The 25404-nt window shown below is 51.2% G+C and overlaps 1 protein-coding gene across 2 annotated transcripts in view; it reads right to left on the bottom strand.

Annotated features, from left to right (window-relative positions):
- OSER1 (oxidative stress responsive serine rich 1) overlaps positions 1-24942 on the bottom strand; it is a 35926-nt gene extending 10984 nt beyond the window's left edge. The window contains exons 1-4 of one of the 2 annotated variants that reach the window (XM_089662296.1): positions 24801-24905; positions 12546-12634; positions 5063-5186; positions 943-1056 (exon numbers count right to left, since the gene is read on the bottom strand). In XM_089662296.1, the coding sequence (XP_089518422.1) occupies positions 943-1056; positions 5063-5139 (191 nt within the window). In that variant the 5' untranslated portion in view covers positions 5140-5186; positions 12546-12634; positions 24801-24905. Of the gene's footprint in view, positions 1-942; positions 1057-5062; positions 5187-12545; positions 12635-24800 lie in introns of both variants that reach the window. The other variant, XM_089662295.1, reaches the window with a different exon arrangement.
- Positions 24943-25404: the final 462 nt, after the last annotated feature.

Raw genomic sequence — 25404 nt, 5'->3', positions numbered from 1 at the left:
CCCAAACCCTAGACACAGGTAAACACATTCATTAGCTGGTAAGCTCCAAGTAGCAGGGCCCTCCTATCCCTCTTGTATTGAACTGTATTGTTGCTGTATTGTCTCCCATTATATTGTAAAGCGCTGAGCAAACTGTTGGCGCTATATAAATCCTGTATTATAATAATAACAATATATAAATCCTGTATAATAATAATAATAATTTACAAGCATCTTTTAATGTAAAAACACAGCCGAAAGGAGGAAAGACTTCTAGGAGAGAGAGAAAAATCCAATGTGCACGAGGTCTTTGGTGTCCTTTTATGAAACTGAGATCAGTGGCGATCCTGAGGATCATTGCTGATTTCAGATCATTAGTGGTTTAGGAAACAGATGATCAGAAGGGAACATGTTCTCCACTGATCATCTCAGCACATAGACTTCCAGTGTGTGTAGGAGCGATGTCAGCCCTTCACTGGCAATCTGTGTTCTCCCTCCAGAATCGGAAGAACCCCAAACAAAGCAGCGATAATTTAAACTGTGTTTGACTGATCTCTCGCGATATTATAGTAACAGCAGCCGTTTTCCAGCGTTTGTAGATCGCTTCTCTCTTCATTTGGAGAAGCGATCTACACCGCTTCAGAAAAAGGTATTCAGAGGAGAACTCCTCTGAGAATGCTGGAGAACCGAGCAGCGGGCATTTACTGCTGCATGATAAAATGACACCTTTGTGTGTTTTAGCTCCTCCCCTTAAATTCAGCATATTATTATTATAAAAGGGATATTGGGAACCCCTTGGAATCAGCACAAGTATGCAGACCCAGGAAAGATCTCACCAGTCCCCCAAGAAAGAGACTTTCAGGTGGTTAACTCTCCAACATCAAAAACTGAAAACACCAGTATTGGGTGGACTGACCATTAACGGTAAAAGAAAAGAACTGAAATCCATCTCCAAACATTTACCCGTGCCAGCTATCCTTCAGGCAACCAGAGACTTTTGGCTTGGTGTCTTCCAAAGAAGGCCTTCCACACGTCCTTGAAGGGCAGCCATCAGCAGCAGACAGAGATGCTGTGCACCTGCAATACAAAATTAACCATAAATCCTTACAGATAGAAGGCCAGACATGCATCATTATACATATTACTAGTCAACAATATAATCCATCTGCGGGATGGGCTTTACTGTGGTCAGCTATAACCATCCCTGCAGACTGTCCCCAAAATCTTCATTTGATATTCAAAAAGGAAAAAAAAAAAAAAAAACACACATCTTTCTGCTGCAGAGTCAGAGATGCAACAGTGTTCTTCCTGTGTTTTCCAAGATCTGACATACTGTATACAATGTGAACAAGGCTGATGTACCCATGCTACAATCAAAGAGCATGGAGGTGTAAAAAAAAAAAAAAGTATCTGGTGATTAAAGGGATTCTGTCATTAAGCTGATGCCCCGTGCATAAAACAAACATGAGGAAAACTGAAACGGTGTACCCTTCAGGTTAGCCCCGGGGTAAGGAGGTACTTATTCAGTATCACTGTAGAGGGAACTAGTGTAGACAAAGTAAATTTGTTCCCAAAACTGAAAGGCACTGAATCATCTGCCTATACTTGAACATGCCCCAGTGTGCTGTGCACATTAACCAACAGACAGGAGCAGCTCATCTGGTCAGTCATTCTCTTCCCAATAAAAGCCAAACGATTGTACAGAGATTTTCCAGCAAGCAGTAAGATCTCTGCGGTAATGAGTACAGGCGTACCTCGGTTTACGAATTGAATGCGTTCGTATTGCAAAAAAATCGTAAACCGAAATGCGGTTTCCCATAGGAATGCATTGAAAACCAATTAATCCGTTCTGGAGGTCAGAAAAAAGTAAAAAAAAAAAAAAAAAAAAAGTATTTTATCTGTTAAACTCTTTATAAAGTGCACTTTAAAGGCATAAAAGGACATGATTAAAAAAATAAATAAATAAATTGTAAATGCATTGAAAACCAATTAATCTGTTCTGGAGGTCAGAAAACAGTATAAAAAAAAAAAGTCTTCTCTGTTCAAAAAACTCTTTAAAGTGCACTTTAAAAGCATAGTACTGTACAGGGACATGATTAAAAAAAATTGTAAATTAATTGAAAACCACTTAATGCGTTCGTATTGCGAAAAAAAAAATTTGTAAATGCATTGAAAACCAATTCATCTGTTCGTATTGTGAAAAAAATTTGTAAACCGAGGCATTATTATCAATGGATTCTCATTCGTAAACCGAAAATTACGTTAAGCGAGGCGTTCGTAAACCGAGATACGCCTGTACTTTATCTCCTCTTGGCTATCCCTAAATGGCCTGCGCCTTGCCCCGCATTATGACCGATCGCTCTGAAAATGCTAACAGCCTGATTGTCATGCTGACCCCTCTTACTTAAACCAGTATGCAAACAAGGACCTCTGACGTTTTCTGATTCACATACTTGTTGCAGGTCAGTGGTATAAATAAATAAATAAATAAAAAAAAAAAAAGCTAGTGCATCGGCATAGCAGCCAGATGAGCAGCATTTTCAGAGATACCTACCATTCTGCTGGAACTGATCCAACACATACTGGCTACACACAGTCTTAATCTACAGCCCCCGGCATCTTTTTTTTTTTATAATGAACTATTGTAATGACACCGGTACATATTTGTAAAGTTACAGTGTATAAAGACGGCAATAAAAATAGGAAAGCATGCTAACAGTGTTACTGAACATGATATAGAGTTTTGAATGTCACTATACATGGGAAATAAAAGAAAAAAAAAAACTGTGTGGCTGTGTAAGCTGTATATACATCTATGAATGCTCAATAAAAAAAATATTTTTTTTCGCTCACCCTAATTATTAGGTTGTTATTGTCATTTGTAAAGTCATCTCATTACAGTAAGACTATGTATACAGATGTACAGCGTGCAGAGCCTGCACCATGAACAACCACCCATTGAAATGCATTGGGAGAGGGTAGTCGTACACTGGAGTCTGCATACAGCACCTGCACAAACGTATGCTCGAAACGCACACCATCTGCACACATGTGGATGTTTACATAACTCTTGGCACCCACTCATGTATCTTTTCTATCACATCTCAATGGGAGGTGGCAGGGGATCCCAAGAAAGTCATTGTGCATGCTGTATGGCCCCTGTACAGCATTACAGTGTTACTATACCCAGGACCCTGCATTCACTATTCACCTCCACCCAAGAGACGCCACTGCCTCGCTAACGTGTTTCACCATGAATGGCTTGATCACAAGAATAGAGGGTGGCCTTATGATCAAGCCATTTGTGGTGAAACGTGTTAAGGAGGCAGAGGCGTCTCTTGGGTGGAGGCAGAGGCGTCTCTTGGGTGGAGGCAGAGGCGTCTCTTGGGTGGAGGCAGAGGCGTCTCTTGGGTGGAGGCAGAGGCGTCTCTTGGGTGGAGGCAGAGGCGTCTCTTGGGTGGAGGCAGAGGCGTCCCTTGGGTGGAGGCAGAGGCGTCCCTTGGGTGGAGGCAGAGGCGTCCCTTGGGTGGAGGCAGAGGCGTCCCTTGGGTGGAGGCAGAGGCGTCCCTTGGGTGGACGCAGAGGCGTCCCTTGGGTGGACGCAGAGGCGTCCCTTGGGTGGACGCAGAGGCGTCCCTTGGGTGGACGCAGAGGCGTCTCTTGGGTGGAGGCAGAGGCGTCTCTTGGGTGGAGGCAGAGGCGTCTCTTGGGTGGAGGCAGAGGCGTCTCTTGGGTGGAGGCAGTGGCGTCTCTTGGGTGGAGGCAGAGGCGTCTCTTGGGTGGACGCAGAGGCGTCTCTTGGGTGGACGCAGAGGCGTCTCTTGGGTGGAGGCAGAGGCGTCTCTTGGGTGGAGGCAGTGGCGTCTCTTTGGTGGGAACACTGATTGCAGCTACACCTGAATAAATATATTTGGAAGAGACGAGATTGGAGTGTGGCTCTCATTCTTCTATGTATTACAATGGCAAGCCAGGACCCTATTAATCTGTGGATAGGTCAGAAGAGCAGGTTTGTAGCAGATCTGCCGGTTTGGGATGTTTCAACTACAATAAATCCACTTGCTTCATGTTTTGTCAAATTAAGCAAGGAAGCCTCTATGGAGCTTTAGGTCCCTATGTCAATGTAACCAAATACTCTAGGAGCCACCACTTTGGATCACATATATTGGAACTGGTAAATTATTCAAGCTAAAAGTAGGAACCCGGGACCACAGAGGTCTAATTTTGGAGCATCCTAAAACCATGTGAAGAAAATCACCATCCATAGCTAAGCATTTGTGACAAACAGAAGCACCCCTCTTACCCATTTTGGACAGACTAACTGGGGTAACATATGGGGTAAAATGAAAACATCAAAGCTGAATAAAGTCCATCTACTGTACATGTAATGGGGCTAATATAAGAGTTAGAAAGTTCATCCCAATCCTGGTCAGTAAAATCCAGAATGTCCCTTTTCTGTTGGTCTCAGATCTGGGGTAACAGAAGGCTTCACTTGCAGTTGGGTACTAGAAAATCTAATGACCAACCAGTACTAATTTACTTTCCAATAAGGAGGATTGAAAAAAGTAAATCAATGAAACTAAAGGAGCCTCAGAAAGTGCAGATAGCCTAGAGAGGTGGATAGAGACACAGCCGCATACCAAAACTTGACAGCCATGCAGGAGTGGGTACAAGTTCCTGAATATACAGGACCACGCAAAGGCCTTCCCATGAATATAGCTGATGCACGTACTTCAATTCTGCATTAGCCCACGGAGGACTCATTGGACCGGCCATAAACCAGTCTAATTCTGGGTTACACCAGACATGTTCATTTGGAGGAGCAATGTAGACTGTCATAGGACAATCCGAATAGAACTAGGCTATTTTAGCAGAGTCTTCCTATGGCCTGGAAAGATTTCTTGTTCCCTTTTCCCAGGCAGTGATTGGCTGAAAAACTGGAACAGAGCAAACTGAAGCACCACGGGTGTCATGCAAAGCAAGTTTTTTGTTCCACCAAAAAAAAAAAAAATGAAACCAGATGGGTTGTGTGAGTGGCTACCAGAATCAGCCCAGCTGAAGTACAGATTTCTAGCACAGGACTCACCCTTCTCCATCTACACGCAGTTTTTTAAATGCGCTCTGAAGGTTTTCTTCGTCCCCGTCCTTGGCCTCCGACTCCATCACTGACTTGTGCAGGCAAATGTGAAGGCAAGAACCGCAGCTGCAATCTACAGCAACACAGAAGGGGGAAGATGGTCAGAACACAAAGGTCCATTGTATTTTCAGAACGCAAACATTAAACAAAATCTGTCAAAAGTCATAAACCAATAACGAAAAGGCAAGGACTTCACATCTTCTCTTCAAACTATACATGATACCGCAGAGCTCAGACTGACAAAAATACAACTCAGTGTTCTGACCGGGGATAGAACTAAGACAGGACTGGACAAATCTCACCCAGAACTAGAAGCCAGCTTTAAATTCCCACGATTAGGCACTATGCAATCTGCAGGGGTCATGCGTAGGCAAGGTGCAGAGTGCAGGGGTCATGCGTAGGCAAGGTGCAGAGTGCAGGGCTCATGCGTAGGCATGGTGCAGAGTGCAGGGCTCATGCGTAGGCATGGTGCAGAGTGCAGGGCTCATGCGTAGGCATGGTGCAGGAGTCATGCGTAGGCAAGGTGCAGGGTGCAGGAGTCATGCGTAGGCAAGGTGCAGGGCTCAGGCGTAGGCAAGGTGCAGGGCTCAGGCGTAGGCAAGGTGCAGGGCTCAGGCGTAGGCAAGGTGCAGGGCTCAGGCGTAGGCAAGGTGCAGGGCTCAGGCGTACGCAAGGTGCAGGGCTCAGGCGTACGCAAGGTGCAGGGCTCAGGCGTACGCAAGGTGCAGGGCTCAGGCGTACGCAAGGTGCAGAATGCAGGGGTCAGGTGTATGCAAGGAGCAGAGTGCAGGGGTTAGAAGTATATATAGCCCTGTGCGTCAGTTTACCACCACCCCCTCATGCGTAACACAACAGTACCACCTGCGCACTCATAGTATAAACACATACACATATCTAGCATCTCTTTATATCACTGACAGCTGATACAGAACCTCATATCGCAGCACTCCCTGTAGGAATACATATTACACAGAGTATGTATCAGTAAAGTACCAGAGCAATGTCACTGACTGTCAGAGGTGTATCACTGAACAAAGTCCAAAATCCCAAATCTTTATCAGGTAAAACCAAAACTATATGTATCTAATGTGTGTAGATGTCTTTCTGAAGTTCCACTTACATACTCCCTATAAATCTGCCTGGACTTCCTCTTTAACATGTACAGATCCATAAACTTCAGTGTACATGAACATCTAAGGGTTCATGTACACTGAAGCTGCTAAACTGACGTTCAGGAGGTGTTCAGCGTTTTATTCAGCAGCCCCTGAACTCTCCCTAATGTTTTCCTATGTGTCCATGTATATATAGTCATTTACAGGAAGTTCCAGGTTTCGCGTGAAGGAAACAATGGTAGAACGTGCCGCATTATGCTCATGATGGGATCTATAGTGAATACAACCAGAAAAGACCGGTCATTTCAACGCATACTGATCTCTCTGCTTCTGCTCTCTTGTCTGAAATAGTTCATTTTTTACTGTTTTTCAGTGTATTCTGGGCATTTTGGAAGGTCTCCTGAGATTATCTTAAAAAGATATTTCTAAACGCAAACGCTCATAAACGCGGTACGCAAACGCAGCTGAACAGATGGTTTTTAACCTACGTTTTCCAGCAGTCAGTCGTTCAAAAGTGTTTTCCAAACGTCCCATGTACATGAGCCCTAAGGCAGCACAAGAATCTCCCAACTAGCCTAGGGTAACCCAAATGTGAACCCTAGTGATCTGCAGAAGCCCTGCTGTAACGTACCATCAGAGTCCAACCTACCATGGATGAGGAATGAGCACTGTGACATGTGGTACCAGAAACTTCAGGGAAATGCCACACAGAGCCAATCACATGATGACAGTACATAATGAACATGCCCATGTGGACCAAGTAAACTATCCTGACACTCAGATGATTCATGACTCCATAGATGACGTCATTATGTTACACAGTGAAGTCATAATAACTCCATTATTCAGTTCCCTTTATCAGTGGTGAAACAAACGTAAATCCTGCTGGACAGTAAAGTCCTCCTGTCACTGGAATAAACAAAACACAGCTCACATTTCTAAAAAGAAGGCGTTTTACATCTCTCGATACCATCTCTGTTTTTGATTTTATTTTGTGGAACTGTTAGCACTGCTTAGCCCCCTTCCTATAGTAGACACCCAGTACTGTGTCGGTGTCAGGATCATTGAGGGCCCATTCACATTGTGCGTGGCTGCAACTATGTGCGATGACCAGCACACCATACAGTACAACACACATCACAACGTATGGACCGTGCATTGTGGTGTGCTGTGCTGTGTACAGAAAATAAGGTCACGGATGGTCTTTCATCCCTTGTGGTGTGCTGTGTATAGGAAAAAAAAAGGTCACAGATATTCTTTCATCCCTTGTGGTGTGCCTGCGGACCATTCATAATATATAAAAAACAAGTGGGCTGTACACTAAATGGTCATAAACCATAATCAAATAAATACTGCTGCATAAAAAATGTGCATAAATTAATTGAAATTATATAATGGTTAGCACGTCTGCCTTGCAGTAAATGGGTCATGGGTTCGATTCCCGACCACGGCACCTCCTGCATGGAGTTTGCATGTTCTACCTGTGCCTGCATGGGTTTCCTCTGTGTACTCCGGTTTCCTCCCACACTTCAAAGACATGCTGGTAGGTTAATTGGCTCCTGTCTAAATTGTCCCTAGTATATGTATGTATGAATGTGAGTTAGGGACCTTAGATTGTACGCCCCTTGAGGGTTAGGGACTGATGTGAATGTACAATATATATGTAAAGTGCTGTGTAAATTGATAGCGCTATATAAGTACCGTATATACTCGAGTATAAGCCAACCCGAATATAAGCCGAGGTACCTAATTTTACCACAAAAAACTGGGAAAAACTATTGACTCGAGTATAAGCCGAGGGGGGAGGAATAGTGCCCCATCGTTGGTGTCAGTGGGGGGAGGAATAGTGCCCCATCGTTGGTGTCAGTGGGGGGAGGAATAGTGCCCCATCGTTGGTGTCAGTGGGGGGAGGAATAGTGCCCCATCGTTGGTGTCAGTGGGGGGAGGAATAGTGCCCCATCGTTGGTGACCCCTGCTCCAGCCTGGGCTCGCTCGCTCGCTCCCTCCCTCTCCCATGGTACACACTTACCGGTCAGATGTCTTCCTTCTCCGGCCGCTCTCCTCCTCTTCACTCGCTCGATCTTCGCGGTGCCGCTCGGCTCCTCCTCTCCAAGCTCCACCTCCTCGCCGGTGATTGGGCACCTGTGTGCCTCTCCTGAGCTACAGTTCCGGCGCCCAATCACCGGCGAGGATTGATCCCGGGGGTGTGTCCAGATGACAGGGACGGCATGTCATCTGCAGACGTTGACTCGAGTATAAGCCGAGGGGGCCGTTTTTCAGCACAAAAAATGTGCTAAAAAAACTCGGCTTATACTCGAGTATATACGGTACCTGAAATAAATAAGTAAACATTCATATATTAAATAATTAAAAGTCCCAAAATCCAATAAAGAAGTTTAATTATTTAATATATGAATGTGGCATCCTGGCTGAACACTTTCATGGGAACAGAGTGATTGTCTGGAATTGATTTTCCTGACTGATTGGTACTGCCCCCCAACATGTCATGTGCTCCCCCCTCCCTCCGTATAACATTTCATTACAGTGGGGCTTCTGCAGCATAGCTGTACACAAGTAGTGACATGCAGGCCAAGCAGCTGCTGCAAGAAAATCATTTTCAGAATAAGCCTCACAGAGGCTGCCTGATGGGTCCACCTTTCCTTTTGCCTCCTAAGCGTTTAACCTCCCTAGCGGTATGATTATGTCAGTATTTCTGTGCTGAAAGCGGTACATTTTTTTGCATGGAAATGTGTAGTTTTTTTATTGTAGGCCTGTAATTTTTAGGAATAACTCACTGAAATCTGTCCAAACAAGAGTCTAGTAAACATCCCGGGTATGATCATTTGAAACACGAAATCATATATTAGAATATAATAATCATAAAACATATAATAAATGTAATTCAATAATATAATCAAACCAAAAACACTGAAATGTGAAATATAGCGCCAAGTTCGCACTCATTGCTGAGCTCAGTCGCAAAATCGTTTTCAGTGTCTGATGAGGAATTTCCCCACGAATCATTATCACTCAATTCTGCAAGTGGTTCTGATTTACTATCGCTGTTCTCTAGCCGGTCTAAAACCGCTTTTGACCTAAAGGGACGCTTTTTGGACGCCATGGACGTTTCTCAGTTTCCAGGCAGAAAGAACAGTAAAAATACAGGCAGGGCGCCGGACAAAGCACTCGGGACAAATTGTATGTGAAATGGTTTGATACAGGAATGTTATACTATGTGATTTTAGTGAATGTCACTTTTTCACATTTTTAAAATTCACGTCGTTCTGTCCCCCATATGTCCCGACGTCACAGGGAACGGAAGACGGATGTCGACATCAGCCAGAGGACATGGCCGGGGACACTGCAGGGGGGACATCACAGGAGTGCAGGACAAGGTAAGTGATCGAGGGATCCCGGAACAACGCTGCATGGTAAGGGTAAGAGTGTAGCTCGGGGTCACTGCTTTGGTACTGAAAGTTAACCCCGAGCTACACTCGGGAATACCGCCAGGGAGGTTAAATGTCATCTCTTCCCCATGTATGAGAACATGACAGACGATGTTCCCTGTGGCACACCGTTCATCAATCAGGCCTCTAGAGAGCGCAGTGTTTCCAATAATATGAACTCTGATCATAGACCTGCTCTGAGATAAGTGATGCAAAGTAGGCCAATCACTGTGTAATACAGCTAGACAAGAACCACGGCGTGTGCATGTGACCAAGGGGACTACCACAGCTACAGTGCCAATCCGGGCAGCACATTACACTGCTCACTTTTTTTTTTTTAAACAAACTTTATTGAAATGCCACACAATGACATTTCATTAGGTTCTACTGACCGCCCTGCACTGCTCTGCCTAATGTTGTATTCACACCTGAGTGTTTTCAGAGCTGCTCAGTCAATAAAATCCCATTCATTTCAATGGTCCCTGTTCATGTTCAGATGTGAACAAGGGCCTCTGACATGAATGGGATTTTGCTTATTGAGCGTCTTCGAGCTCTGGGCTCCAAAACACTCAGGTGTGAATGCAGAGCACACAGACAGCAATACAACCCTGACAGGGGTTCCAATCCATCTCCACTCTATCCAAAATTAAAAAAAAGTTGTGCCTTTAGTTCTTCTTTAACCCCTCGCCTACCGGACACTTATACCCCCTTCCTTACCGGCCAATTTCCAGCTTTCAGCGCTGTTACACTTTGAATGACAATTGCGCAGTCATGCAACACTGTACCCATATGACATTTTATATCATTTTTTTCACACACACAGAGCTTTCTTTTGATGGTATTTACTCGCCACTGGGCGTTTTATTTTTTGTGCTATAAACAAAAAAAAGAGCAAAAAATTTAAAAAAAAAAAACAGCTTTTCTTTGTTTCTATTATAAAATTTTGCAAACAGGTAATTTTTCTCCTTCACTGATGTGTGTTGATGAGGATGCACTGATAGGCGGCACTGATGGACACCGACAGGCGGCACTGATGAGCACCGACAGGCGGCACTGATGGGCACTGACAGGCGGCACTGATGGACACCGACAGGCGGCACTGATGGGCACCGACAGGCGGCACTGATGAGAAATGGCTAGCGACACTGCTGGGCTGCACTGATGGATGGTACTGCTGGGCTGCACTGATGGGTACAGGTGGGTGGCACTGCTGGGCACCAATCATCAATGCCCTGATGATCGGTGCTGATCCCTCCTCTGACATCTGCCGGTTCTCGGCATTGGACACGGCTGATCACGTGGTAAAAGGCTGCTGTGATTGGCCTTTTACCATAGCACGTGATCAGCTGTATCCATAGGACACAGCAATCACGGAGATCGTCGGGGGCGTGCAGGAGAGAGCGTTCTGGGAGTACATCATAGGACGTCCTCCCAGAACTGGCCGGCCACAGTGAAGCCATCATTCGGCTATCTGCGGTCAGCAAGTGGTTAAAGAACACAACTGCTTTACCAGCATCTCATGTCTGCTTGGGGTTAAAGCATCAAAAGGCAACTTTGGGCTAAATTTGTATTTATCAAGAAGCAGCCAGTGCTAACCAAACAAAACCCCAAAGAACTCAATGGCTGCAATGAACACCTTCAAACCTGAGCTGTCCCCTGCAGTACCTCTTCTTCATCATGAGATGTCCTCAGTCTCCCAGATTGAATGACGCCCAGTGTCACATAATGGAGAAGACTGAGGACTGTAAAGTGAATGGGGGAAGGGAGGATGGCCACCCACGGGGGTATTTATCATGTTAGCTCCCCTTTGTGCATCAGGAAGGACCACTTACCAGTAAGGATGCTCTGTAGACTAAAAAGAAAAATAAATAACTAGCATACGGGGCAAGGGGGCGTGTACCCGGTGCTGAGCTTACACAATTCGTTTTCCAGGTTCAGCAATACTTCCTGTGTCACCTCCCTGCCTCCTGATTGGACAGTGAATCAGCATCATCACCTGTATCCGGAGTGATCTCACTGACTAGCATTGGCCCACATTACAAATCCTTTGGCAGATTGCTTGGAGTTCCCCTTTAACCCTCAGTCAGTCCAATCCAGGGACTAGGCAGCCATGTCTAGAGATCAGGAGATGTGTTCTTCTATTTATAACAAAAATGCTTTTAAAAAACGATCGGCGTCAGCTGGACTCTGCACGGAGCACCGTCTGCCTGGCTCCCGGGATTTATTGGCCCATCATAAAACATGGCCGACTGATGGTAAACAACAATGACGGGGAATGTGGGCTTAATCTGCAATTCCTCAGAATACAAGTGTCTGACACGGCGGTCTGATCACAGCAGCCACATCAATGGAACGGCTGCTGATCCCTGTAATGAGGCCTGGCAGGATCACCAGAGAGGGGAGCACACTACCACGGCAGGGGTGGCGGATGAAGAGCCCACATGTGTGCATTTTATCAGAGATCCGGATAAATGTTTATCTGTGGTCACAGTTATCAGGAATGCAGAAAGACCATTGAGAAGACACCCCGATTTATCAGTGTCAGCCTCCAATCAGGATCACACCTGCTGTGCATGACCAAAGAAGCTTGCATTTCATTGGCTGCTATGAGGCGACAGACAGTTCAATAGAAACATGAACCTGCATGACTGGCATACATGGGAAAGATGAGTAGCTAATAGATGTCTTAGCCAAGTCCCGAGTACACCCTACAAATGGACAGCTGGTGCCTATTTTTTCCGAATATTAAACCCTTGGTGATTTTTTCATTGAAAACAAAAAATAAACATTCCCCAGTAAACTGTTAAAGTGTTACTAGACCCCCAACAGTACAATCAGTCTGTATATGCAGGAAAGCATGCTTGTTATACTCACTGTGGAACCTAAGGGGTTAATCCTCTGCATTGTGTAAAAGGGCTGTTTGATCCTGTCTTCTCTACTCCTCCTCTTGTTCAAATGTCCACCTGATAAGACAGAGTGAACCTGTAGCCACATGCACATGCTCAGTTTGGTTTGTATTGCTAGTTTTTTTCTTTTCTTGGGAGAGTGCATGTGATCAGCACAGGGCGAATCAGCACTGTCCAGACAGAGGTCAAGGGTCCTGCATCCTCCTAGAGCAGAAAGTAAACTCCTCCTACAAGCTTTAACCAGTGCTCTGCTGAAGTCACAAGACTGCTCTAACTGCTGCTGAGAAAAGGTATTTAGCAGTTATATTTACTAAAATAATTGCATTTCCATGTTGTGTGTTCTGTGGGAGACCAGACATGGCGAACGCAGGGTCCGGGGAAGGCGGACATGGCGAACGCAGGGTCCGGGGAAGGCGGACATGGCGAACGCAGGGTCCGGGGAGAGCGGACATGGCGAACGCAGGGTCCGGGGAAGGCGGACATGGCGAACGCAGGGTCCGGGGAAGGCGGACATGGCGAACGCAGGGTCCGGGGAAGGCGGACATGGCGAACGCAGGGTCCGGGGAAGGCGGACATGGCGAACGCAGGGTCCGGGGAGAGCGGACATGGCGAACGCAGGGTCCGGGGAGAGCGGACATGGCGAACGCAGGGTCCGGGGAGAGCGGACATGGCGAACGCAGGGTCCGGGGAGAGCGGACATGGCGAACGCAGGGTCCGGGGAGAGCGGACATGGCGAACGCAGGGTCCGGGGAGAGCGGACATGGCAAACGCAGGGTCCGGGGAGAGCGGACATGGCGAACGCAGGGTCCGGGGAGAGCGGACATGGCGAACGCAGGGTCCGGGGAGAGCGGACATGGCGAACGCAGGGTCCGGGGAGAGCGGACATGGCGAACGCAGGGTCCGGGGAGAGCGGACATGGCGAACGCAGGGTCCGGGGAGAGCGGACATGGCGAACGCAGGGTCCGGGGAGAGCGGACATGGCGAACGCAGGGTCCGGGGAGAGCGGACATGGCGAACGCAGGGTCCGGGGAGAGCGGACATGGCGAACGCAGGGTCCGGGGAGAGCGGACATGGCGAACGCAGGGTCCGGGGAGAGCGGACATGGCGAACGCAGGGTCCGGGGAGAGCGGACATGGCGAACGCAGGGTCCGGGGAGAGCGGACATGGCGAACGCAGGGTCCGGGGAGAGCGGACATGGCGAACGCAGGGTCCGGGGAGAGCGGACATGGCGAACGCAGGGTCCGGGGAGAGCGGACATGGCGAACGCAGGGTCCGGGGAGAGCGGACATGGCGAACGCAGGGTCCGGGGAGAGCGGACATGGCGAACGCAGGGTCCGGGGAGACCGGATATAGCGAACGCGGGGTCCGGGGAGAGCGGACATGGCGAACGCAGGGTCCGGGGAGACCGGATATAGTGAACGCGGGGTCCGGGGAGACAAGAAATAGTGAACGCGGGGTCCGGGGAGACAAGATATGGTGAACGCAGGGTCTGGGGTTTAGTATCACTTTAAATATCTTACCCCACCACTTACACTTTACATCTTTCCATGCTGCTGACTCCTGCTCTCTCAGTGCTGCTTCCCTGGACCACAGACTGAAATAAAAAGACTACAAGGGTAAGACCAGAACCCCAGTCAGCTTTTCATTGCTGCTTCACTTTGATGTAACTTTCTGGCTCCAAAGTTCTGTGTGAATCTGTCCATAGCAGTCTGTTCAGTACATATACACTATTGTCTTCATCCCCATACCCCAGTATCTGGCACATCTGGAAGGGACAATATATACTGACAGGGGGTGATGGGTGGGAAGGAACGTCAGCTGAACTTCACCATATACCAGACTACTACTAAAAAGCATCAGTGTGGTGGGGAGGGCCGGGTTCTGCCCAGGCATGTCCTTAGAACGGCAGAATAAAAGGAAAGGGACAAAGTCCACAAGTCACCGGTTGCATAATGTGCACACAATCACGGCATGCCAGCCTGATTTAGTAATGGGTGTCAGATGTGTGAGCGACACCCTGTCATTATCCATGATCAGCACAGATAATAATGCACAACATCCACAGAATACTATGCAACACTGACACCAAGGAAGAAATCACAGAAAAAAGTCACAAAACTCCAAAATACTGAACTCCAGTCACTGTATATATATATATATATTCCTCTATAAACACAAAGCACATTAGTCAACACTGTGCACCAAATGCATTTGCAAACCCAGATATTACCTTGTAAATGTAGCAGGCAATATCATCACTGTGCTGTATATAGCCTGTGCAGAAAGCAGAGGTGTGGGAGGGGCCCAACAGCCCCACCCACTATAGCCTGCCTAAGGGGGCGGAGACAAGACCAGTCACTCTAATAAAGGCCAACCACTCTTGCTCTCTCGCATTGTGCAGAGAGAAAATGTCACACTGGAATGTGGAGTTTTTATTGCCGTTTATCCACTCTACGAGCGCTCCTCTTCCGTTCTGGTGACACCAGGACAAGAAACAAGAGGGTGCAGTTGTCCCTGGGACCGAAGACAATTGTCCTGTCGCCTCCTAACTCCAATACGCTATTACTTCCTGTCTGTGTGACAACCTGTCATCACAACCAGATGAAAGAAGTAAGATGGGGAACGCAGAAAAAAACAAAGTGCATGTTATCCTTTATATGTATTTTTTTCCTATCTGCACACATCATAGTCCCCATCATTCCATGTACGTCTTCCACCTGACGTCTCTGGTGACCTGCCAGTCACCTATTTTCCTTGATCTAAGCTGAGCACACACAGCGCAGAAACTGACCTTTTCTTACATGATTTCATCCTCTGCCTGGCCATTCAGAGGTATAGGACACTGTGCAGATACACAGCATGCCTGGGTTGCAGCGCTCTCCAAACTGCGGCCCTTTGCTTGCCTTTATCCAGCCCATTGATGTAAGACACTAATCCTTCCCACTGACACCACCAATGGGGCACCATTCCTTCCGCTGTCCCCGACAATGGGGCACCATTCCTTCCGCTGTCCCCGACAATGGGGCACCATTCCTTCCGCTGTCCCCGACAATGGGGCACCATTCCTTCCGCTGTCCCCGACAATGGGGCACCATTCCTTCCGCTGTCCCCGACAATGGGGCACCATTCCTTCCGCTGTCCCCGACAATGGGGCACCATTCCTTCCGCTGTCCCCGACAATGGGGCACCATTCCTTCCGCTGTCCCCGACAATGGGGCACCATTCCTTCCGCTGTCCCCGACAATGGGGCACCATTCCTTCCGCTGTCCCCGACAATGGGGCACCATTCCTTCCGCTGTCCCCGACAATGGGGCACCATTCCTTCCGCTGTCCCCAACAATGGGGCACCATTCCTTCCGCTGTCCCCAACAATGGGGCACCATTCCTTCCGCTGTCTCCAACAATGGGGCACCATTCCTTCCGCTGTCTCCAACAATGGGGCACCATTCCTTCCGCTGACACCAACAATGGGGCACCATTCCTTCCGCTGTCCCCAACAATGGGGCACCATTCCTTCCGCTGTCTCCAACAATGGGGCACCATTCCTTCCGCTGTCCCCAACAATGGGGCACCATTCCTTCCGCTGTCCCCAACAATGGGGCACCATTCCTTCCGCTGTCTCCAACAATGGGGCACCATTCCTTCCGCTGTCTCCAACAATGGGGCACCATTCCTTCCGCTGACACCAACAATGGGGCACCATTCCTTCCGCTGACTCCCAACAATGGGGCACCATTCCTTCCGCTGTCCCCAACAATGGGGCACCATTCCTTCCGCTGTCTCCAACAATGGGGCACCATTCCTTCCGCTGACACCAACAATGGGGCACCATTCCTTCCGCTGACTCCCAACAATGGGGCACCATTCCTTCCGCTGTCCCCAACAATGGGGCACCATTCCTTCCGCTGTCCCCAACAATGGGGCACCATTCCTTCCGCTGTCCCCAACAATGGGGCACCATTCCTTCCGCTGTCCCCAACAATGGGGCACCATTCCTTCCGCTGTCCCCAACAATGGGGCACCATTCCTTCCGCTGTCCCCAACAATGGGGCACCATTCCTTCCGCTGTCCCCAACAATGGGGCACCATTCCTTCCGCTGTCCCCAACAATGGGGCACCATTCCTTCCGCTGTCCCCAACAATGGGGCACCATTCCTTCCGCTGTCCCCAACAATGGGGCACCATTCCTTCCGCTGTCCCCAACAATGGGGCACCATTCCTTCCGCTGTCCCCAACAATGGGGCACCATTCCTTCCGCTGTCCCCAACAATGGGGCACCATTCCTTCCGCTGTCCCCAACAATGGGGCACCATTCCTTCCGCTGTCCCCAACAATGGGGCACCATTCCTTCCGCTGTCCCCAACAATGGGGCACCATTCCTTCCGCTGTCCCCAACAATGGGGCACCATTCCTTCCGCTGTCTCCAACAATGGGGCACCATTCCTTCCGCTGTCTCCAACAATGGGGCACCATTCCTTCCGCTGTCTCCAACAATGGGGCACCATTCCTTCCGCTGTCTCCAACAATGGGGCACCATTCCTTCCGCTGTCTCCAACAATGGGGCACCATTCCTTCCGCTGTCTCCAACAATGGGGCACCATTCCTTCCGCTGACACCAACAATGGGGCACCATTCCTTCCGCTGTCTCCAACAATGGGGCACCATTCCTACCGCTGTCACCAACAATGGGGCACCATTCCTTCCGCTGACACCAACAATGGGGCACCATTCCTTCCGCTGACACCAACAATGGGGCACCATTCCTTCCGCTGACACCAACAATGGGGCACCATTCCTTCCGCTGACACCAACAATGGGGCACCATTCCTTCCGCTGACACCAACAATGGGGCACCATTCCTTCCGCTGTCTCCAACAATGGGGCACCATTCCTTCCGCTGTCTCCAACAATGGGGCACCATTCCTTCCGCTGTCTCCAACAATGGGGCACCATTCCTTCCGCTGACTCCCAACAATGGGGCACCATTCCTTCCGCTGTCTCCAACAATGGGGCACCATTCCTTCCGCTGACTCCCAACAATGGGGCACCATTCCTTCCGCTGACTCCAACAATGGGGCACCATTTCTTCCGCTGACTCCAACAATGGGGCACCATTTCTTCCGCTGACACCAACAATGGGGCACCATACCTTCCCCTGACACCAACAATGGGGCACCATACCTTCCCCTGACACCAACAATGGGGCACCATACCTTCCCCTGACACCAACAATGGGGCACCATTCCTTCCCCTGACACCAACAATGGGGCACCATTCCTTCCCCTGACACCAACAATGGGGCACCATTCCTTCCCCTGACACCAACAATGGGGCACCATTCCTTCCGCTGACACCAACAATGGGGCACCATTCCATCCCCTGACACCAACAATGGGGCACCATTCCTTCCCCCGACACCAACAATGGGGCACCATTCCTTCCCGACACCAACAATGGGGCACTGTCCCTCCCCCTAGCGCTAAAGATGCACTGTTTACTCCAACTGTCACCAGGACAATGTCTAATCCCAAAGGCCACAGTCCAGCCCCCTGAACGTCTGAAGGTTTGTTTAGAAAGTTTGTTGATCCCTGCTTACTCAGCTGTCACACCCCCTGACCAATCACAGCCTGCTCTGGCACACACCCCTCCCTCTTGGACACGCTCCCTGCTCTAGCACAGCCTGCACTTGCCTCAGACTGAACAATGGAATACAGGCACATTATGTGTCTGCACAGAGTCCTGTAACCCCGCCCCCACTGTCAGAAAGAAGAGACACATGGCCACGTGACAAAACTTTTTCCCTAGTAAGAAGGCAAGAACGAACATTTCTAAAACGAAGCAAAAGCAGTTCTGGTGCCCTCATAGTTAGAACTGCATTAGGAAGTGTCTACAACATTGTTCAAAACTACTAAAAAGGACTTGGGCTGGAGTTGGGCTTTAAGATGCCTTTGGATATTTGATGCCCACCCACCTCCAGCAGGGCCCTCTATCTAAGGCTTACCACAGATGGTTCAGTTCTTGTCCATCAGCCAGCGGATTCCTCCACCCACAGTGAGGTGGACGGGGAATCCTCCCACTATGCCATTGTATTCTGACAGCGGGGACACCTCCACTCTCAGTACACCGATTGGTCGCTGCAGGTCACTGACTGACACAAGTTTCCCAGCAGTCCCATTCAAGAGAGGTCATCCATTAGTGTGATGCCCGTGATCAGGAAAAGCCATACGTGGATCAACATTTTGCAGATACCAGTCAAATTTCAGTCCATCTATGGCCAGCCTAAGGTTCAACTAGAAAACCGTATCTGATCCTCGAGTGGCAGGAGCCAGAGGTGTCTCTGCACACCTCCCTCACCCTGCTCCACTGGCCTGAACGCCTCCCTCACCCTGCTCCACTGGCCTGAACGCCTCCCTCACCCTGCTCCACTGGCCTACACGCCTCCCTCACCCTGCTCCACTGGCCTACACGCCTCCCTCACCCTGCTCCACTGGCCTACACGCCTCCCTCACCCTGCTCCACTGGCCTACACGCCTCCCTCACCCTGCTCCACTGGCCTACACGCCTCCCTCACCCTGCTCCACTGGCCTACACGCCTCCCTCACCCTGCTCCACTGGCCTACACGCCTCCCTCACCCTGCTCCACTGGCCTACACGCCTCCCTCACCCTGCTCCACTGGCCTACACGCCTCCCTCACCCTGCTCCACTGGCCTACACGCCTCCCTCCCCCTGCTCCACTGGCCTACACGCCTCCCTCCCCCTGCTCCACTGGCCTACACGCCTCCCTCCCCCTGCTCCACTGGCCTACACGCCTCCCTCCCCCTGCTCCACTGGCCTACACGCCTCCCTCCCCCTGCTCCACTGGCCTACACGCCTCCCTCCCCCTGCTCCACTGGCCTACACGCCTCCCTCCCCCTGCTCCACTGGCCTACACGCCTCCCTCCCCCTGCTCCACTGGCCTACACGCCTCCCTCCCCCTGCTCCACTGGCCTACACGCCTCCCTCCCCCTGCTCCACTGGCCTACACGCCTCCCTCCCCCTGCTCCACTGGCCTACACGCCTCCCTCACCCTGCTCCACTGGCCTACACGCCTCCCTCACCCTGCTCCACTAGCCTACCTACACACCTCCCTCACCCTGCTCCACTAGCCTACCTACACACCTCCCTCACCCTGCTCCACTGGCCAACACCAAGAGAAGTGACCGTCCCTGTCCAGTAATGACCCAACCAGCAGGAATATCTGAGGAGGGGATGGATTGGGAGGAAACATCCGCCCTCCAATGTCTGTTTTCATCTGAACTGCTCCTCTGCTCCATGCAAGTCAATGTGAATGTAAGAGCAACCCGAACCTATTAGATTGTAAGCTCTCACCACCAGGGCCTGCCTACCTGGTCATGACACCCGGAATTCACCGTTTATTGTCATTCTTCTAGGCTGGGTGATTTTTGGCAGAAGACTGGGGACAGCTCCAGGATAGATGCAAGCATCGCACCTAGAGGTCCCCCCCCCCCCCCATGTTTAGTCAGTGGGTTCAACTCCCAACAGTGTCAGGGCTGGTTTATACTTACGTTGGTCTGTGAAAAGCCATCTCTGGGGTAAAAATGCAGCTCAATGCCAAGAGGTGAGAAGACATACAACATATAAATATATAACAGGGCTCGACAAATTTGCTTTGAATCTATGAGTCTGCTAACAAAGTTAGGAGCCAGTTTTATTTTTTAGGGTACAGTGACTTGTCAGCGCCCGGGACTTCACACGATGCGATTTGCCACGTGAAAATCACGGCAAAACCACACCACGTTTTAGGCAGCACTGAAAAAAATGGCATCTGATGTAATTTCTAGTCGCCATGTCAACCTGGCACCTGGGATTTGTCGAGCCCTGATATATAGTATGACTCAATTGTACTCATACAGTATATACCAAAGTTCTCCCACCGGAGTCCACGGGGCGCGCGCGGTCTCCCACCAGAGTCTATGGGAGGCAGTGTGTGAACCCAGGTACCAGAAAGCAATTTCTAGTTGCCACGTCAACCTAGAACCTGGGATTTGTTGAGCCCTGATATATAGTATGACTCAATTGTACTCATACAGTATATACCAAAGTTCTCCCACAGGAGTTCACGGGGCGCTCGCGGTCTCCCACCCGAGTCCACGGGGCGCGCGCGGTCTCCCACCCGAGTCCACGGGAAGTCATGTGTGAACCCAGGTACCAGAATGCAATATCTAGTCGGCCTGTCAACCTGGTACCTGGGATTTGTTGAGCCCTGATATATAGTATGACTCAATTGTACTCATACAGTATATACCAAAGTTCTCCCACAGAAGTCCGAGGGGCGCGCGCGTTCTCCCACCCAAGTCTATGGGAAGTGGTGTGTGAACCCAGGTACCAGAATGCAATTTCTAGTTGCCACGTCAACCTGGCACCTGGGATTTGTCGAGCCCCGATATATAGTATGATTCAATTGTACTCATACAGTATATACCAAAGTTCTCCCACCGGAGTCCACGGGAAGTTGTGTGTGAACCCAGGTACCAGAATGCAATTTCTAGTTGCCACGTCAACCTGGCACCTGGGATTTGTCGAGCTTCAATATATAGTATGACTCAATTGTACAGTATATCAAAGTTGTGATGCAGAAAGTGCATAGCCATATGGAATAATGCCGGACAATGAGAAGTAAGGGTTATGTACAAAACAAGAAATCAGAAAACATTTCCCTCCACATCACACTGAACCAATGAGCCAATGTGTACATAGCAATCCAATCCCCCAGATCACAGAATATAGAGAGAAATACGATGGGAGGTGCATCCCAACCTCTATGTGGTCTCTTCAATCTACAATGTGAACACGTCACACGTCTGGAACATGTAATGATGTACAGGATCAGCTCAGATAAAAAGTCGGTGTATAAAAGTCCACCCGCAACTCACATTCAATTAAGACTGGGGCTGGACTATCCACTGGGGACTTCCCCACATTGCTCTGGTCTCCACCCTCTACGAGGCACTACTCGGTTGGTATTTGTTAGTGTGCCCGACCTCTCCCTGCCTCCACCCATCACCCCCTCACTATGCCCGACCTCTTACCACCTCCACCCATCGCCCCCTCACTATGCCCGACCTCTCCCCGCCTCCACCCATCACCCCCTCACTATGCCTGACCTCTTCCCACCTCCACCCATCGCCCCCTCACTATGCCCGACCTCTTCCCACCTCCACCCATCGCCCCCTCACTATGCCCGACCTCTCCCCGCCTCCACCCATCGCCCCCTCACTATGCCCGACCTCTCCCCGCCTCCACCCATCGCCCCCTCACTATGCCCGACCTCTCCCCGCCTCCACCCATCACCCCCTCACTATGCCCGACCTCTTCCCGCCTCCACCTATCGCCCCCTCACTATGCCCGACCTCTCCCCGCCTCCACCTATCGCCCCCTCACTATGCCCGACCTCTCCCCACCTCCACCCATCACCCCCTCACTATGCCCGACCTCTCCCCACCTCCACCCATCACCCCCTCACTATGTCCGACCTCTTCCCGCCTCCACCCATCGCCCCCTCACTATGCCCGACCTCTCCCCGCCTCCACCCATCACCCCCTCACTATGCCCGACCTCTCCCCGCCTCCACCCATCACCCCCTCACTATGCCCGACCTCTTCCCGCCTCCACCCGTCACCCCCTCACTATGCCCGACCTCTTCCCGCCTCCACCCGTCACCCCCTCACTATGCCCGAACTCTTCCCGCCTCCACCCGTCACCCCCTCACTATGCCCGACCTCTCCCCGCCTCCACCCGTCACCCCCTCACTATGCCCGAACTCTTCCCGCCTCCACCCGTCACCCCCTCACTATGCCCGACCTCTCCCCGCCTCCACCCGTCACCCCCTCACTATGCCCGACCTCTCCCCACCTCCACCCATCACCCCCTCACTATGTCCGACCTCTCCCCGCCTCCACCCGTCACCCCCTCACTATGCCCGACCTCTTCCCGCCTCCACCCATCACCCCCTCACTATGCCCGACCTCTTCCCGCCTCCACCCATCACCCCCTCACTATGCCCGAACTCTTCCCGCCTCCACCCGTCACTATGCCCGACCTCTTCACACCTCCACCCATCACCCCCTCACTATGCCCGACCTCTCCCTACCTCCACCCGTCACCCCTTCACTTTGTCCCCCCACCTCACCTGCTCACCTTGTCCCCCTCCACCCACCGTACCTCCTCACATTGTCCCCCCCCACCTTACCTCCTCACTCTGTCCCCCCTTTCCCCCACCTTACTTCCTCACTGTCCCTCCTTTCCCCCACCTTATCTGCTCACTCTGCCCTCCCCCACCTTACCTCCTCACCTTCTGCCCCCTTTCCCTGCTCACTCTGCCCCCCCCCCACCTTACCCACTCACTCTGTCCCCCCACACTACCTCCTCACCTTGTCCCCCCTTCTCCCCACCTTACCTCCTCACTCTCCCCCCCAACTTACCCCCTCCATCTATTCCCGTCACTCCCCACACACCTATCACTCCCTTATTCTTCCCAATCCCCCCACACACACGCACGTTCCCCCTGTATATCCCCCACACACACGTTCCCCGTTATCCCCCCCACACACACACGTTCGCCCTGTATGTCCCCCCCCCCACACACACACGTTCGCCCTGTATGTCCCCCCCCCCCACACACACGTTCGCCCTGTATGTCCCCCCCCCACACACACACACACACGTTCCCCCTGTATGTCCCCCCCCCCCACACATACGTTCCCCCTGTATGTCCCCCCCACACACACACACACACACACGTTCCCCCTGTATGTCCCACACACACACACACACACACACACACACACACACGTTCCCCCTGTATGTCCCCCCCACACACACACACACACGTTCCCCCTGTATGTCCCCCCCACACACACACACACGTTCCCCCTGTATGTCCCACACACACACACACACACACACACACACACGTTCCCCCTGTATGTCCCCCCCACACACACACACACACGTTCCCCCTGTATGTCCCCCCCACACACACACACACACGTTCCCCCTGTATGTCCCCCCCCCGCAAACAAACACTTGTTCCCCCTGTATGTCCCCCCCCCCACACACACACTTGTTCCCCCTGTATGTCCCCCCCACACACACGTTCCCCCTGTATGTCCCCCCCCCCCGCAAACAAACACTTGTTCCCCCTGTATGTCCCCCCCCCCCCCCCCCACACACACACACTTGTTCCCCCGGTATGTCCCCCCCCTACACACACACACACTTGTTCCCCCTGTATGTCCCCCCCCACACACACACGTTCGCCCTGTATGTCCCCCCCCCACACACACACGTTCGCCCTGTATGTCCCCCCCCCCCCCACACACGTTCGCCCTGTATGTCCCCCCCCCCCCACACACACACACTTGTTCCCCCTGTATGTCCCCCCCCACACACACACACACACTTGTTCCCCCTGTATGTCCCCCCCGCACACACACACGTTCCCCCGTATGTCCCCCCCACACACACGTTCCCCCGTATGTCCCCCCCACACACACGTTCCCCCTTTATGTCCCCCCCCCCACACACACACGTTCCCCCTTTATGTCCCCCCCCACACACACACGTTCCCCCTGTATGTCCCCCACACACACACACGTTCCCCCTGTATGTCCCCCCCACACACACGTTCCCCCTGTATGTCCCCCCCCCCCCACACACACACACGTTCCCCCTGTATGTCCCCCCCACACACACGTCCCCCCTGTATGTCCCCCACACACACACGTCCCCCCTGTATGTCCCCCACACACACACGTCCCCCCTGTATGTCCCCCCCCCACACACACACACACACACACGTTTCCCCTGTATGTCCCCCCCACACACACGTCTCCCCTGTATGTCCCCCCACACACACACACACGTTCCCCCTGTATGTCCCCCCCACACACACACGTCTCCCCTGTATGCCCCCCCCACATGTCCCCCCCACACACACACACACACGTTCCCCCTGTATGTCCCCCCCCCACACACACACACGTTCCCCCTGTATGTCCCCCCCCACACACACACACGTCCCCCCTGTATGTCCCCCCCCACACACACGTTCCCCCTGTATGTCCTCCCCACACATACACACACACGTTCCCCCTGTATGTCCCGCACCCCCATATTTTTCTGTTCCTGATATTATCCCCCCCCCCCGGGCCCCGCTCTCACCATGTAGGCCGCTCTCGGCGGGTTCTCCTCCTCACCGTCGCTGTTTGCGCACAACACCCGGCAGTGACTATGCAGCCTGACTCCGGGTGACGTCACCCGCCCACAGCCATAGAAACCGAGCACAACACGGGCTAGAGCGGCCTCGTACTGCGGAGAGTACACGTGACCGGATGTGTACGTTCCACGCCTCGCCCCCAACTGGAGCGCACGGCCTGTCCACCATGTTGGTGGGTTTTTCCCCACTTCCTACAATATGGAGTCAGTGATTGTGATCCTCCAGCGTCAGGTCTCCGCAGCGCAGACACATTGTAGGCCATAGTGTGCTCTATGAGAAGCCACATCACAGATACATGACTTTGTGTCCATAAACAGAAGCTGTGACCTGGGATGTCAGACATGGTCTTCAGTCTGTAAATCTGCATCTTTCATGAAAACAATGGCAGGTGCTGCTGCTATGATAGTCCTTGTTCAGCCACTTCCTGCTTGTGTGACAACCATCTCCCACTGTGCTCCTGCGTTGTCACCCGGTCACATGCAGTTTGTCAGTGTGTTCCGTTCCCCGGGGACAAGGCCCGTGTTACATGCTGTCCCGTGTTCCGAGGTG

Source organism: Staurois parvus, unplaced genomic scaffold (genome assembly GCF_062004578.1).
Source record: "Staurois parvus isolate SC_StPar_1 unplaced genomic scaffold, SC_StPar_1.0 ptg001454l, whole genome shotgun sequence".
In the NCBI taxonomy this organism is placed as follows: domain Eukaryota; kingdom Metazoa; phylum Chordata; class Amphibia; order Anura; family Ranidae; genus Staurois; species Staurois parvus.
This window is presented reverse-complemented; position numbering and strand designations above follow the sequence as displayed.